Consider the following 17216-nt stretch of genomic DNA (forward strand, 5'->3'; position numbering starts at 1 on the left):
CACTCTCTGGCCCAGGCTGGCCTTGACCCCAAGCTAATCTCTGGCCTCAGCCTCCTGAGTGGGAGGATTGCAGACATGAGACACTATGTAGGCTAAGGCTATTTCAGTTTTAGCAACTGTAGTCACTTGCTGTTGCTGTACAGCGCCAAGCTAACTAAGGGCGCATTCATTGAGCAGAGTGAACCAGAGTGCTGGATTATGAAAATGCTGCATTTGCTTGTAGAAGAATAGATGGTCAGGAAGGAACCGGGAAGCATGAAAGTGTCTACAGTCAAACCTCGGAGGCTACTTCTAGACCCAGCTTCCTGAAGCCAGTATGCAGACACTGAAAGGCAAAAAGAACCCAGACTGTGGTAAGCTAACCTTCCTTAATGTCTCTTAACTTAGTTCCCGGTAAGTTCACATGCCCCTTGCTGCTGTTTATTACTTAAACACTACAGCTAAACCACCACCATAGCAGAACTCAGTAACCTTGAGTCTCTACTGACCCAGCTCCCTTAAGTAGCCCGACCTGGGGCTAAAGAAGAAAGCTTGGCTTCTTCACCGATATCCGGCCTGGAAGCTGAGGGCTAAGCCACTGTGGCAGCTCCCCACTAGCAGCCAGGAGAGGCCTGGTCCCTGCTCTCCCCGGCGCTGGCCGACGCCTGGAAGGGGCGGTGCTCCGGATCCTCGGGGGCTGAACCGCCTAACTGGAACCGAAAGCAGCTGCGGGTAGGCGGGGAGGAAGGAGAAGGCGGCTGCGGGGCTGGGAGGTGTGAGCCGGGCCCGGAATGTCCTCCTCGCCGCTGCTTGCGAGCCATGGCTCTGCGGCTGGTCGCCCACTTCGACGTGCGGGCGGACGTGCTCCCGAGTCTGCCCGCCCAGGCGGGGACTGCGGCGGGAGGAGGAGGCAGTGCAGGTGCGGCGTGTGCGCGTCCTGGAGAGAGCAGGCGGGGGACGGGCGCTGAGCATCCCATATAGGCTCTGGGGCTGGGGTTGGGCGGCCGCCGTCCCCATGGTCATATCCCGAGGCTGCCCGGTCCGCTGAGATGCGTGGTACCTGATGGGTCACCACCGGGAGGGAGGAAGTTGGAGGGAGCGGGATAGTTTGCCCTTGCTTGCCTGCAGGGCTCATCAGCCCAGGTTGCCCTGAACCTAGACGAATTGTGGTGGTCAGGAAAAACGATTGTTAAGTATCTTAACAATCACATAGCTTGTCCAAGTGAGGATGCTGAGGGTTCTCATCGTCAATCTGTTTTTAAGAAGGAGAATTCGGTGGTTTAGCGTCCCCCCCTTCCCCCGCGCCCCTTCTAAGACATTTTCGGTTTACCCGTGGAATAGAGTCTATCTATATTCTTGTGAACCGTGCTGGTGCCTTAGGGGACATGTCGCTCCAGGTGTGATGTAGAGTGAGCAAGGTGCCCTTTCAGGCTGCACGCAGTATGAGGGTCGGCAGGCTCTAAAGGCACAGCAGCTTGCTCAAGAGCTACCAATCACCTCACCCCCAGGTCCCCACCCCTACGACTGATCGACTAGCAGCACGCTCAGCTTCCTGCCCATGCTTCAGCTGAGACTCTTCTGGTGAGGGAGTGGGAAATGTTTGTGCGTTCCCGGAATTGATCTATTTTAAAGAAGGGCGTTTTTAATTTCGTAGGTTTTTCTTTTCTTTTTAAATAAGGAACCATCTTCAGGGCTTAAATTGACTCTAGAATAATGGCACCTCTGGGTGTCACCTTGTGCATACGTGCTCTTGTGCCTACCTCTTTCTGTCTCTGGTTTTCCTTAAACACCCTGGACTGCCAGTGGATTGGGGGCTGGGGCATCACCCATATCCACAATTTCTTTCCTCTAAAACTCTTGGGGCAGTTATGACCACACGATTCCTGGGCTTTAGCCCAGGGGCATTTATAGATGCCCTCGTTTTTGCGTCTTGACCGTTAATCACAAATAAACAACTTTATAACTTTATGGGAGTTTGTGTTGCTTCTGCTTCACTTGCTTTCTTAAAGTTTTAGAAGGTTTAACTTTTTGAAATATTACAGGCAACTCCAAGTCTGTTCCCCACCACAGAAGTATTCCTGTCCTGGCTCCTACTTTATTTTGCTAAATGGCAGGTGACTGCACATAAGCTGAGTGAGATATAAAAAGGTCTCAGCCTTATGTTTCCGTGTGTGTGTGTGTGTGTGTGTGTGTGTGTGTGTGTGTGTGTGTTTGAAAAGCTGTGTGCAACTCAGTGGGTTTTGGGCTTCCTTGCATCTTTCACTCACCTGTGAAGAATTATAAACCTGTGTATTGGTGCTTCAGTAAAAGTAGATACCCCTCAAAAAGGTCAACTTACCAGAAATATTGGCTTTTTTTCCCCACAATATTTTGCTGTTTCTCAGAGCACTGTGGTAAGATGTTAGTCCTATGATTCCCATAGTATTGTTACCTTTGACAAGCACTAGGTTAAAACAGAACCAGGGGCTGGGGAGGTGGCTCAGTGGATGAAATGCTTGCAGCACAAACAAGGATGCAAGCATTCACAAAAAAGGAGAGTGGGCAGCAGAGGGTGATAAGACAGAGACAGCTGGCTTGCTGGCCAGCTAGTTTAGCTGAATTCCTGAGAGCTACGTGCAACAACTGATGAGGACACCTGACATCAACTTCTGGCCTACACAGGCACATGCACCGGTGTGTGACCCTGTGTGGGTACACGCGTGTGCACGTGCATGTGTGTGCACACACACAGACACACAGACATACACACACACCTCAGCCTTCAAAGGAAGATCTGAAATTCTACTTTATTTATAGTGTATCTATTACTAAACATGCTTATGCAAATTATTTTTGAAGTCCCAGCTTTTAAAACATAAATAGGTGTAACACTACCAATGACCATATGTCTGTTTTCTGCACACTTACTTTTAAAATCTGAAGTCTTAAAATTCTCACAAGTTACATGCATTTAGTGACTTATTTTATTATTTCTTTAAATTTATTTTATTTGTACAGTATTCTGCCCGCATGTCTACCTGCATGCCAGAAGACAGCACATCACATTATAGATGGTGGTGAGCCACCATGTGGTTGCTGGGAACTGAACTCAGGACCTCTGGAAGAGCAGCCAGTGCTCTTAACCTCTGAGCCATCTCTCCAGCCCCCACATTTAGTGATTTTCTTTGTACATAAGCAAGTGTGCAGATGTGTCGTTATGTATATGTGTGTTCATGTGCATGTGTGTTCATGAGTGTGTGCATGTGCCTGTGTGCATGGGTGCAGCATGCATGTGGAGATAGTACAGCCTTCAGAGGGTGGTTCTCTTCTTCCACCACATGAGACCTGGAGACCTAGCTCAGGTTGTCAGGCGTCTTTGCCTGCTCAGCATCTCACTGGCCCTGTTAATATTTTTACATCAACAGATTGAAAGCTTTCTAGTGACACAAGGATTATCATGAAACTTGACTTTCTTGCCAAAATAGCCAGTGAGCTTGGCTACACTAGCCAGGGAGCGTTGGTAGCTGTAGAACAGAAATGTAATCAACCAAGGGCTTGAGGGCTAGGAGGCTAGATGCGTTACTCTTCGTTCTGTGTTGAACTTTGGGACTATGGTTTCTCCTGAGACAAAATGAGAAAATATTTACAGAAATGAAAACACACACATAACTACAGTAACATGCTACCTTTAAATAGTGATTGAAAAAATAAAGCCCATGTACCTACTACCCAACTACAAATGGAATAGTATCAGGACCTTGTGTGTGTGTGCACCCTTATGATTCTTCATCTCAATTCCTCAGAAGTTACTATCTAAATATTTACATTTTAACATTCTTTTCTTTTTTCTTTCTTTTCTTTTTTTGGGAGGGGCCGGGGTTGGGTTTGAGACAGGGTTTCTCTGTAGCCTTGGCTTTCCTGGACTCACTTTGTAGACCAGACTGTCCTCGAACTCAGAGAGATCCACCTGCCTCTGCCTCCCTGTGTGCTGGGATTACAGGTGTGTGCCACCATGGCCCGCTAACATTCTTTTCAATTATTGATAGCTTTAAACTCGGTTTTTTAAAATCTGAATTTCAAGTAAGTGAAAAATGTACTATGCTCCCCTTTTCCTTTAATTTCTTCTCAGTATTGCACAATTTATTCAGGTTCACTGGCTACCCAGAAGCCATTACTTGTCACGTGTCTACTGTTTTATAGTGTGCACTATCCTTTGGCTTCCTTCAAGTGCCTGTATCCAGTGAGGCACTGCAGTAGGATATTAAAGGCCTGACTGTTTTGACTCAGTGTGGGACTACTCCAGCAGGCAGCTTGATTTTAGAGCTCCAATCCCGCCCCCTGCCCAGGGCTCAGGGCCTTCTGAAACTATCGGGCCAGCTAGAAGCTTCACCTCTCATACAGGGACCTTCTTCCTTCTGTGTCTTACAGGTTTAACCCTGCAGGGCTAAGCATTTCAGGGGAAACGGTGCTTCCCAGGAAACCCAGCATCACTTAGCCTTTCTCTGCTGAGACGGGTGACATTTGGGAGGTCCATGAGTTTGCCATTCCAACCAGTGTCTTTACTAAATGTCTTGTGTTGCTTTGGCACCACTTTAAAAACAAGCATATATTGAAATGTTGTCAGGGACCATCTGTGTGCTTCTAGAAGCTTCTAGAAGCAATATGGCTTTTCTTCCCTGTGTTGAGTAGTCTTGAATATGCGGCACACCTGACTGATTTTAAATCTTACCCTTGCATGGGGAGTGGTAGAATTTGCAATTGACTCAAAAATGAGCCTTTTCTTATTTCCTCTTGCATCCTGCAGACAGGTCTGGGATGGGAGTGTGGCCTTAGTCATTTTGCTGTTTCACCAGTCTCTTGCCACTGCCCTTCCTGTTTACTTTTCCTTCCCCCGGGTCCGCAGTCTTCTTTCCTAACTCTCAGCTCTCTCTTTATAGATTCCCGAGCCATCACTCCATGCTTGTCCCTTCTCACTTCATTCAGAGTGTGAGATGTGTCATATCACAGTCGGCCTGTGATTTAGGGATTCTAAGACCTGGTCGCCCTGAGCCTGAGGGACTGGGTGGATCGTGTACACACCAAGAGCAATCCTGTTTCACCACCTGTGTGTTGGGAGCTGGCTCACAGTGTGGTGTGTGTGTGTGTGTGTGTGTGTGTGTGTGTGTGTGTGTGTGTGTGAGACTGCATGACTCCCCTCTCCAAATACTGTCATTAGAAAGACAAAACAGTTTCAGCTTTTGTCTCACAGCAGTTCAGACTAAAGTTTATACACTTGGAAACTACCTTCTGCTTCACCTGATCTCAGACAGTACAATACCTCGTGTGTTACAGACTTTCTTTAGCGTGTTTACTTATGCAAGTAACTTCCTTATCCAAATGCGATACCGTGATCCCAGAGAGTACTGGACTGTGAAATTAAACCACATTTCCTCATTTGACATTGCTAAACTTCCTCCTCTGGACTTTCCAGAGATGGAGAGTTGGGGCAAGAGTCAGAATGAACTAGCAAGCAAGGACGGCACTCAACACTTGTTTGGGGAGGGTGTGTAGAAGCATGAGCAGCTAAAGCAGGGGGGAGGGGCAAAGAGGTTGAGTGTACATGACTCGCCACTCTAAACTTCAGCATTGCCAAATGCATCCACCTCACACACCCTTGACATGAAAGCCAGCACTGGCTAATGCACCCATGAAGACATGCTATTTCTCTCAACTCTGTCTACTGTGGTCACACTCGCACACTGGTCCAAGTTCTAGCTATAGTAGATAATAAATGTTGTACAGTGAGAAATGTCTGGGGGAACTTGACACATACCAGAGAGCGGGCCTCACACTAGTCTCTTAAAAATCAGAATTTCTTGAGTTGGTGAAATGGCCCAGTAGGTAAAGGCATTTGCCTCCAACCCTAATGACTTGAGTCCCACACAGTGCAAGGAGAAAACCAGCCCCTACAAGGTGCCAAGTGTCTCATTCTCCCCCATCTCTCTCACACACTAAAGAAGGAAATAAAATGTAATGGGTATTTTTTTAAAAAAATGAGAATGTCTTGGTTCTGGTGTGGAGGGAGCATCAGTATTTCTTAGAAGATTCCTGTCATGTTTCTAATACAGACAGAGCTGAGTGCCCATGACATGTATTATGTAGTATGTATGTATGTGTGTATACACACACACACGGTAATTTAGTCTGTATTTGGTGGAGAATTTTTAGTGATTTAAAAATAGATGTTTTGTCAAGAATTTCTCTTTCAAGACTTCTTGTAAAGGAATGTCTTATCTTAGCTGAAACCTTTTAAGTACACTTTTGTGAAGGTCTGTCCTTCCCAGCATCCTTATATCCTTGAAAGAAAAACATTCTGAAAATATTGACACACTGCATTCTAGAAGCATTGCACCATTTCAGGATGGCAATGCCTCTCTGAACATCTCCTCGGCTGTTCCAGAGTCCCCTGGAAGGGTAATTATCATCTTCCCATCACGCCTGATACAGGGCAGTAGCTCTCTGTTCTTATAATCTTGAGATGACCCTGTGCTATTTGCTCACTGTGCGGTATTGGCCCGGGTCCCCAGCTCACTACACTCAGTTGTCCTTTAAGTACAGTGGGCTCATAATGCCGGAGCCGCGGTGTGCATGGTTTGGGAACGGGAATGCATTGTGGAGTGCCATTTAGCCGGCTGGCGCTTGTTCTCACATACCATCACACGATTAGCCATGTTTCTTAAAGTCAGTGCGAAGTGAGTATGTACCCGTGTGTAAAAACCACTTCTGCATCCTTACCTTGGAATGCTTGCACAGCTGTGCCATGTGACAGGCAGCAAGAAAGACTTCAAGATGACGGACAAACAGCCCCCTCCTCCCCCGCCAGTGAAACCTGTGCTTCCTCGGAACCTTCCTAACCAGCTGTAGCTCTAGCGTCCATTTTCACCCGCTATTCTCGCTTTCATTCTGCTTTTTAAAGTCTTTTACATTAGAAATACAAGCTAATTAATAAAAGAACAGGAAAAGAGCGTGTAGCTGACAAGTTAGCAACTGGGACGGGACCCACCAACTCTCACCTGGAAGGAGTGAAACAACCGAGTCACAGAAAACAAATAGTACTGTAGACGAGGCCCGATGTAACCACAGTAGGTGAGCTTGGACGGAGTGTTGGGTGTGGCAGGGCTGGGGTGGGCGTGGGGGTGGCGATGCTGTGGAAGAACAAACAGGACATCTAGTCTGCTCACGAGTCCCACGCCTTAGACATAAGGCTGGAGAAGATTAACTGTAAAGGGACAGAAGAAGCACCGCCGCACAAGCCGTATACTGTAGAAGGCCCATGCCACCGAGTAAGGACCAAAGAAGGGTTTAAAGAGAAAAAAAGAGAGAAGAAAAATGTCAGTGCATATAGTCTAATCCCTGTGTAAAAAGTTAGGTGAGCGTCTTCATCCTGGAGCGTGTGCAGTTACAGGGTTCTCTTGGGAGGCCTCCCAGGAAGGCCCTCTCCTAGCTGATGCAGTGTAGCCCCTGTAGGGAACTGCCTGCCATTAGGATTCAGGAGCCCCTCCTGGCCATTCTCTCGCAGGGCTGCATGTGGCCACGCCTTCCCTCAGACGTGGGCCCTGATAGAGACCTCCCTGAAGCCCCCTCTCCCCTACTAACTCTATTTTTCTCCTCTGTTTCTCCTCCTGGGTCCTTACTACGCAGGAGCCTTTCTGAGGGGTGGAGATGGGGTGTTCCTGATAGCAAGAGAAAAATACATTTTTTTGAATATTAACGTCTGCGCCGCTTCGCAGCATCATCATTCACCAAAGGTGGCATACCCTGGGGAAAATGGGACAGGGACCTCTGGTTTAGCCTGTTGCGTATGATGTCATAGAACGTAAGCAGGGTTTGACTGTGTCCTGGTGGGTACAGGAGTGGAGTGTATGTGTGCACACGTGTGTGGTTAAGGGTTAGCGGATGATGTTGGGTGCCGTCCTCTAGCGAGTCTCTCTTTTTTGAGACAGGTCTCCCACTGAACCCGGCTACACTGACTGGCTACACTGGCTGGCCAGCAAGCCTCTACTCCATCGAACACTCCTTAGCATGCGGGTTGCAGGTGTCTGTTGCCATGTCTGGCGTTTTACATGGGTGCTGGGGATCCGAATGCAGGTCTGTATGCTTGTGTGGCCGGCACTTTACCAAATGAGCCACTTTACCAAAGAGCTCTGCTTTTAAAAATCGTCTTATTTTAATTTGCTACTCAAATGCCTGGAACTTGGCTGAGTACCTGGCAGGGGTGAATCCAGCAGGAATCAATAATTCTCAGTTGGTATGCCAAGCATGATGTAGCCTCAGGGAAAAATCTAGTAGACAGTTAGTATTATTGAGCTAAAACATAGGAGAGTAAGTAGTCACAAGGTCCAGAGTGTACGGCCCAGCCACTATCTCCACAAGCTTGTCAATGCACTCAGACGATACCACCTTCTCAGCACCCCAGAAGTCCACCCAGGACATCTTCCCCTACTAGTCCTATCCTGTTCCTTAAAGGTCATGAGTGTTTTGACCTCTAATGTGATAGGTTGCCTGCTTGTAAACTCTGTATAACAGAATCATCAGCCTGTAGCTTTGAACTTATTTTTTTTCATCAATGTTGTATTTGTTAGATATGTCCAAACCGTTTTCTGAATATTAATCTGCCATTATATATTCCAGATGTTTTAGAAACAGCTTACGAGAGCTTACATATATTAAACATTGAAAGAAATGGAAACATTATTTATACCTATAAGGTAAGGCCATGTTCTCTTCTTATTGCAGTAAATATATACACATATAAGTTACCGTTTGAATAATTAATATTAGCCCTTTTGAGATTATGTTGCCACGGCTAGCCTAGAATTCACCATGTAGACCAGGCTGGTCACAGAAATCTGCCTGCCTCTACTTCCTCAGAGCTGCGGCTAACTTTTTACAGAATCTATACATTATTGAAGGGTAGCAAACACTTATTGGGACTGAACCTTCAATGCCCTTGGCTTCTGTGTAGGTGATATTGAAGGCCCATCTTAGGAAGTCCTTTATCTTTTAAAAATCAGATGAAACTGCATACCTAAAGTTCAAAATACTTTGAATTGATGGATAATTTCATTTTCTAGAAGAAAAAAGAAGTCAAGATATTTAAATCTAATTAGTGTGTTCATGTTTGTCTTTGAGAAGGTTTTTACTATGGTTGCTCTGTACAGTTGGATCTAAGTGTAGCCACATGTTTAACAATGCCTTCAGATGTTGGATGTCCTAAGGGACATTTAATTTTACTGACAACCCTGCTAATAGGGACACATCAAGGAGCAGTGCCAGTAGTTGGTCCTATACATTTGTGTCATCACACTTTAGTTTCCCTATTGATTAATAAAAAACACCTTAAGTTGTATTTAGGGATGATGCCCTTAAATGTTCGATTTTACTTGTAGAATAAGCCGTATTTTTTCTCTCGAGGACATGGCTGGAGGCTCATGCCCAGGTCTTCTGGCCAGTCCTCAGATTCTCCCAGCTCTTTGGTGATTGGTTCCCTGTGAGTGACTATCTGGATTAGGTCCCGCCCTTCTAGATGTATACAGCAGGATTCCACTGAGTGCTAAGATAGCTAGAGTTATTGCAGGTTTAATTTCCTAAACAATGCCATTAATAAACATCTGGTTAATTTTTAGGATAATAAGGGAAATGCTGTCTTTGGATTATATGACTGCCAAACCAGGCAGAATGAGGTAATTATAGATTTCTCAGTTGACTCCTTCTTTTCTTTCTCCTCTGTTTTTCATATATAAACCTGAATCTTATTTTCCAAAAGTTCATATCTTTTCATTTCTCTTCCCTTCTTATTTCTTTAGTATTTTTAAAATCCTTATTGCATTAAAAAAATAAAAAAGGTATGATGAGTCCTGTACCAGAATGACCCGTACAGTCTTAGCCCTTTGAAGTTTAACTAAAGTTGGCTCAGGCTAATTTTATAATGTTATGGGGGGGGAAAATCAAAGTAGGAAGTCCACCGCCTTCCCTGAGACTGGCATCATCTTCTTAATGACCCTTGGTGCTGCAGTCTGATCCTGGCCACCCTCACGCCATTGCTCTTGTTCCTTTGCAGTAACAATCAAGGTTTGTAGGTTTGCCTGCTTTCCTTAATTTTCTCTGAAACTGCTCCCTTTAGTTTCTGGTCAGTGTGGACAAGCTTTATCTCATTGGGACATGCGGGTGGGAGGGCTTTTGTGCTTATGGAAGGACAAGTGAGAATTTTAAGACTTTGTTTTAAGTCCCAGTATTTTACAGTTGGTGTGCAGGTCATGCATTTTCAGTTTTTTTTTTACCTGAACATTTCTTTCACTTATTTATTTTGAAGGATGATTTTGCTGAATCTAGAATTCAGGCTGATAGGTCTTGTGTTTTGGTTCTTGAAAAAAATGTCTTCCTCCCTCCCTCCTGTCCTCTCTTCCTCCTTCCCTCCCTCCTGTCCTCTCTTCTTCCTCCCTCCCTCCTGTCCTCTCTTCCTCCCTCCTTTGCTTCTCATAGGAAACCTTCCCTTTAAAATGTTTTCCTGGGATGGAGAGATGGCTCAGAGGTTAAGAGCACTGGCTGTTCTTCCAAAGGTCCTGAGTTCAATTCCCAGCAGTCACATGGTGGCTCACAACCATTTATAATGAGATCTGGTGTACTCTTCTGGCCTGCAGGTGTACATGCAGGCTGAATACTGTATGAATAAGTAATAATAAATCTTTAACATTAAAAAATAAAATAGAATATTTTCCTTCTATACTTTAAGGAATCACTTCCCCCAGTCACTTTTGAAAGTTTCCCCACACACACTTTGTTCTTCAGTTTCTGAAACTTTACTTGAGCGAGTCCCTATGGCTTTTCTCATTTTTTTTAAAAAGAGCATTGCACTTTATTTAGTCTTTCATCTTTTTTTAGTCTGACTCTCCTTTTTAAAAAAAAAGTATCTATCTATCTATAATCTATCTTTATATTAACACTAAGTGGAGAGATCTGGAGAGATGGCTCGGCAGTTGAGGATGCTCAGAGCTCTGCCGGAGTATGGGAGTGCGGAATCCACTTTCCACATGAGGTGGGTTATAAATCTGAATTTTCATTCAGATTCTTACACCTTTTCTCCATTTTGGAACACTTCACTCACCATCCACTATGTCTTTAAACACTTTAAACAGTTCCACTCTTCTCTCTTTTGGACACTAATCGCATCAGAGTCATCACCCAGATCTTTGTGGTAGTTTGTGGTCTGTGAGGTTCAGCCCCTTTTTCTCAGTCCCAGCTTATTTACTTTGTGCTGTTCAGATTAGGTATTTTTTTTTCCTTTCAAGTTCATGGATTTTTTAAAAACCATATTGCTATTATTTGAGATTTAAATAGTTGATTATTATAATTTTTAGGTGCGAATTTTCCACCTGTTTTTCTTTATGTATTTCCTCATTAAGATTTTCATTCAATCGCATTTTAAACTTACTGAAGGTTTTATATTTTGAACCATAGCTGCTTTAAAAATTTTTGCTGCAGCATCTAGTATTTGCCATGCTAGTGCTTAACGTCTGTTTTTTTCTCACTCAAGCTGAAGTTTTCCTGGTCCCTGGCGTGACTCATGGTTTGAGCATCTTTCAATAGACCCCTAGATCTTACTTAGTTTTCTCTTTCAGTGTTTCCTCTGATCCCGAAGTTGTTGAGTAATAAAGGGTGCCGCCTCAACCCGGTGGGAGTGGGAACTCAAGGCCCTGCGCTTGGCTACCTTTGATGGCACTCAGATGAGAGTCCTGTTAGTCCCAGGTGGAGATTGGGTTCGCAGCCTCCCACCAGGAAGGAATGGGGACTAGAATAGGCTAGACAGCACCTGGCAGTCATCTGTTTTGTGGATTCCTTGTTCCTTTGGCTTGGGGGGATGGAGCATGTTTCTGCCCTGCTCCTGATACCTTTTCTGTTATGGTCTTTTCTTTAGTTTCAAGTCTAGAATATGTTTTTGAAAAAAAAAATCATCACTGTGTCATGTCTCAGAACCTGGAGTTGTCCCCTAACCCTCGCAGTGCTCAGATCAACCCCAAAGCTTTGTGCTTCCGTTGGGCAGCACCATACATCCTTCCTGTGTCTCCTTTACTCAGCTGTCCGCCTGCTGAGTTTCATTTTGTGCACACCATTCAGGGACTTTAGCTTTACTGAGTGGGAGGGATAGAGAGGAGTGAGTCCTTTTGTCTTGGTCTTGCTCTCTGCAGGTTTCAATGAATGACTCTCTTTCCATGGCCAAACAGGAAGCAGTATGTTAACTTACCCATAATAAGGCAAGCTCTAAACTATTCTTCCTACCGGGCTCGTGCCTTTCTTCTCCACTTCCATTCCTGCTAGTCTGCCCCCCAGTGCATACAGGAGGGAATACGACAGGCTGGCTGGGAGACAAGTGACAAAGATCCCTCTTCTCTGCTTTTGCTCATATGGAATGTGAGGTTGGCGTGGCCGTGGATTTGAGGACTAGAACTTGGAGTTTTCTTATGTGGAAGCTGAAAATGTATTAAAGCCAGAAAACTAAAAGAATGGGCATTTCCAGTTCTAGATTAAACCCCTCGCTAAAGCCCAGACCCGCATGGCTGGAAAATAATAGCTAGGATTTGACCATGGGTCTAGCTTAGTTTCAAAGTTTGTGTTCTTAACCACGCTCTTTGGTTGTCTCATATCCAAGACTCAGTGCCAAATGTGGCATAAAATATTAAATATTTTTCTTGAAAAGTAATCCAGAATATCTCAGCATAGACTGAGGGTTCATTAGGAAATGTTTTGCTAAGCAGTATTTGATACAACGTTTAACAGAGATTTATCTATATCCAATTGTTATTTATTGTAACCTCCCCCCCTTTGGTTTTCATAGCACCTGTACACCTTTGAGAAGGACATGCAAGCTGTCAGCTGCTCTGTCAACAGTGAGAGAACTGTGCTTGGTGAGTTGAGATCTCATAGTTGCAAGCTAAGGACTATATCTTTTAAGTTTAAGCACTTAGGATTTTGTAATATTTGATTATAACAACAATTTTCCAGAAAATTTATGTATTAGGTAAATTGAGTTTGAGACTCTGTAGGACACACCTACTGTTAAGAATGCTTTTCTGGGCCTTGAGGTAGCCCTATTTCCAATTTTCTGAGAAAGCGCCAGGTTGATTTCCAAAGTGGTTGTACAAGTTTGCACTCCCACCAGCAATGGAGGAGTGTTCCTCTTTCTCCACATCCTTGGCAGCATGTGCTGTCACTTGAGTTTTTGATCTTAGCCATTCTGAAGGGTGTAAGATGAAATCTCAGAGTCGTTTTGCTTTGCATTTCTCTGATGACTAAGGATGTTGAACATTTCTTTAAGTGTTTCTCAGACATTCGATATTCCTCTATTGATGATTCTCTGTTCAGCTCTGAACTCCGTTTCTTAATTGGGTTATTTGGTTTGGTGGTGTTTAATCTCTTAAGTTCTTTATATATTTAGAATATTAGCCCTGTGTCAGATGTAGGTTGGTGAAGACCTTTTCCCAGTGTGTGGAGATGGGGGACTGACTCTGATATGAACTATGGTGCCTCCTATTTGACCACTTCCCCTTGGTGGGGAGGCCTGGTGGCTCAGAGGAAGGGGAAGCAGGCTACCAGGTTGAGATGTTAGGCTGTGATCATATGGTGGGGGAGGAGGTCCCTTTCTGTCCCAGGCCTAGGGGAGGGTAATAGGGTGAAAGAGGGAGGGAGGGAGGAACGGGAAGATACAAGTGAGGGGATAACAATCAGGGTTATTCTGAATAATTTATTTAAATAAATTAAAAAAAAAAAAAAAAAGAATGCTTTGCACTCACCCACAGTGTTACGCTGGCAGATCCTAGAACTCTCAATTATTTCCAGGTCTAGAATGATGAACCTGAACAAGCTGCTGGGTGGATCAACTGCTAATTGATGTTTTTCTTTCCCATTAGCTGCGAGTTTCGTGCAGTACACTAAGGGAGGAGTAAGGAGTGAGCTTCAGCCAGGTAATGGGGTTGTCCTTCTTTTGTAGGGACTCAGCCAAACCTCAAACCTCTTTAGAAGTGCCTTTATCTTAGAATAGAAGGGCAGCAGCTATTTAAGGGACAAATACGTTTGTTTATTTGTTTTGTCCACCTGTATGTGTATGGTCACACACGTGCTATGGCATGTGTGTGGAGGTCAGAGGACAAGTTATGATAGTTGGTCACCTCTGTACACCATATGGGTCCCAGGGACTGAGTTTAAGTTGTCAGGCTTGGCGCAGGTACCGTTGCCTGCTGAGCCATCTCACCAGCCTTGTTGTTCCCAGTTTTAACATAGAAGCAGAGAACTATTTCTGTTGCTTAATGAAAAGGCATTCCACAGCCATAAGGACTAGCGATCAAGTCTTGACCCCCAGGCAACCTCAAAGGAAGAACTAGTGCTTGGCTTTAGATTTCTGTTGCTGTAAAGGGCAGTTAAGTCCATTGGGGCCAGCGTTGCAATTTCTTGAGGACTCTGGACTTCTTTGTAAAATAGAAGTTATAAAAGTTGCCTCAACTCGTTTTTAAGACTCTGCTCCAGCAGTGCTAACATCCTGTGGGCTGGAGCCAGCCTGTGGACCACCGTCTTCCACTCTCTGGTCCAGAGGATGTGATTTCAGTCCCACACTGCTCTGCCCCCAGATGCTGGCCCTCTGCTCTATTTATTCGGCGCTCTGATCCTTTCTTTTGTTAGCATAGTCCCTTCTTGGATGGATTCTGTGGTTGCACGTGATGGAAAAACCCTTTGTACATACTTTCCACACGAGGGTCACGAGGCTGTCCTGGGCCTCTGAGGACACACACATCTCCCCACAGGCAGGAGAAGAGGAGCCGAGCCCGGCAAGAGCTTTTGTGAGATACTGGTGGGCTTAGACGTTTTCTCTGAAGTCTCATTGCTCATTCGCTCTTACTTTCCCCTTGTAGTGATGTCCAGAGAACCAAGATCATCCCTTTCCTCTCTGCGCTGGTCTCCTCCTCCCTCCCTCAGGACTCTCTACTGCTCTTAGATTTTGCTTAAATGCTCACCTCAAGGGGTGGAACTGGACTGGATTATGCAGGATGCTTTCTAGACCATTAGTATGCTGACCCCTCTGCAAAGGTTTATTAGGGCTGATCTGGTTGGTGGGTGCCTTTGTCCTGGGAAGGCAAGGTTCCTTCTGTGGCTGGTGAGCTGGTGAGGCAAATCTGTACACGCCTGGGGCCTGCACTGTGTGTGCTCTGGTTCTTGTTTCTTGTTCCCTTGAGAAAAATGTTATGCTGGTCAACTCAGAGCAACTGTCATTTTTAACTCGATATTTTTCACTTATGCCTCTCTGCCATGCTTAGTGATCATCAGTGCTGTGTGTGTTATAAAAGGCAGTTCTGGGTCACATTTAAAGTTTTACTTTAAATGAAAGAAAATTAAATCCCATTCAGATACCCTTACTCAGTCTTGGATCTGGGGAGCTGTGGTGAGATCACTTGCTTGTCTCTTTAAAACCACCAAATAGTGTTAGTTATCACACTACTTGCTGAGCAGCTTGTATCCGGCTCTGCTTTGATGTTTACCACTAAGGGGGGAAAGATATCACAGTCCAGAGTGATCCCTGCAGCTTCTCTACCAACATCTGGCTTTGGGCTCAGGATCATTGGGAGAATCTGTTCTCTACATCACGGCCTGGGTGTATGGGTGGGGATGATGGATGCTAGGGCAGCCCATGGCCAGTGGGGATCAGGACGCTGAAGGAAAATTGTCCCCCACTTCTAGTCTGAAAATGGATGATTCTGAGGTGCCCGCAAGCAGGTGAAGATTCAAGGGAGCCACTAATGTGCTAACGTTCCCTGTCTAAGGGTGCTTCGGGCCTTTGGCATACTGTCTCCGCTCCCTCAGGTAAACCTCTCCTGGTTAGAGTGGACCTGTCCCCTGAGGGTGCTTCAGGCCTTAGTTTGAGTTTCACTGGGAGCAGCATCTGAGGCAGAGAGAACTGGGTGTTATGGCAACACTCCTGGGGCAGGCTTTAAACAGGTACCTGAAAGAAGGGGCAGGAAATGGAGCAACTGCCAGCAAAAGGTTTTAAGGCTAGAGTAGACTTCGTAGATCCATTGTCTTAAGAGAGTGACGAGGACAGGGAGTTGAGGTGGAGTGGAGGAATTGGAAGTCAGAGGGAAAAAGAGGTGAGGTAAGAGACCACTGGAAGGACTCGACCTTCACCGTGAGAAAAGGAGATCGTGCAGGCTGAGGTTGTACCATTTAGACAGATTTAGAAAACAGATTTGTCAAAACAGATTTGATAGGCACATGAGAAAAGGACCAAATCAGGAATGACTCAGCCTGTGTGTGTGTGTATGTGTGTGTCTGTCTGTGTGTTTGTGTGTGTGTGTGCCTCTGTGTGTGTGTCTGTGTCTGTATATATGTGTCTGTGTGTGTGTGTGTGTGTGCCTGTGTATATGTGTCAGTGTCTGTATGTGTGTGTGCCTGTCTGTGTCCTTGTGTGTGTCTGTGTGTCTGTGTGTGTCTCTATGTGTCAGTGTGTGTCTGTGTGTGTGTGCCTGTGTGTGTGTCTGTGTCTGTATATATGTGTCTGTGTGTGTGTGTGTGCCTGTGTATATGTGTCTGTGTGTGTGTGCCTGTGTGTGTGTCTGTGTCTGTATATATGTGTCTGTGTGTGTGTGTGTGCCTGTGTATATGTGTCTGTGTGTGTGTGCCTGTGTATATGTGTCTGTGTGTGTGTGCCTGTGTATATGTGTCTGTGTGTGTGTCTGTATGTGTGTGTGCCTGTCTGTGTCTGTGTGTGTGTGTGTCTGTGTGTCAGTGTGTGTCTGTGCGTGTGTGCCTGTGTGTGTGTGTGCCTGTGTGTGTGTGCCTGTGTGTGTGTGTGTGTGTCTGTGTCTGTGTGTGCGTTTTCTGGAGTTGGAGGAGGCCTTTGGTTACGTGCATGTTCAGTGTGAGATATGAGCTGGACATCCTAGAGATGTGAGGTAGGATTTGAATATGAGTCTGAAGCTCAGTTGAGAGGAGGCCGGGGCTGGAGAAATGCCTTTGCGAGTCACCAGTAATCACTGAGGGAAGATTCCTTAGTGGTGTACCCCTTGTTACCCCAGAACTTAAGGGTAGAGATAGAAGGGTCAGGAGTTCAGAGTTATCCTTGGCTACAAAATGAGTTCAAGGCTAGCCTAAGGGCTACATGAAACTCTGTCTCAAAACACGCTTCACCTGAAAAATAAAAAAAGAAAATAGTCATGCCTGCATAGCAAGCCCTCTCC

The 17216-nt window shown here is 45.3% G+C and overlaps 1 protein-coding gene across 1 annotated transcript in view; it reads left to right on the plus strand.

The window, feature by feature from the left end:
- Positions 1 to 699: 699 nt before the first annotated feature.
- Gsap (gamma-secretase activating protein) overlaps positions 700 to 17216 on the plus strand; it is an 80375-nt gene continuing 63858 nt past the window's right edge. The window contains exons 1-5 of the mRNA XM_051152101.1: positions 700 to 907; positions 8629 to 8705; positions 9624 to 9680; positions 12830 to 12899; positions 13902 to 13955. Coding sequence (XP_051008058.1) covers positions 799 to 907; positions 8629 to 8705; positions 9624 to 9680; positions 12830 to 12899; positions 13902 to 13955 — 367 coding nt within the window. The 5' untranslated portion in view covers positions 700 to 798. The remainder of the gene's footprint in view (positions 908 to 8628; positions 8706 to 9623; positions 9681 to 12829; positions 12900 to 13901; positions 13956 to 17216) is intronic.

This window comes from Acomys russatus, chromosome 10, assembly GCF_903995435.1.
Source record: "Acomys russatus chromosome 10, mAcoRus1.1, whole genome shotgun sequence".
NCBI lineage: Eukaryota > Metazoa > Chordata > Mammalia > Rodentia > Muridae > Acomys > Acomys russatus.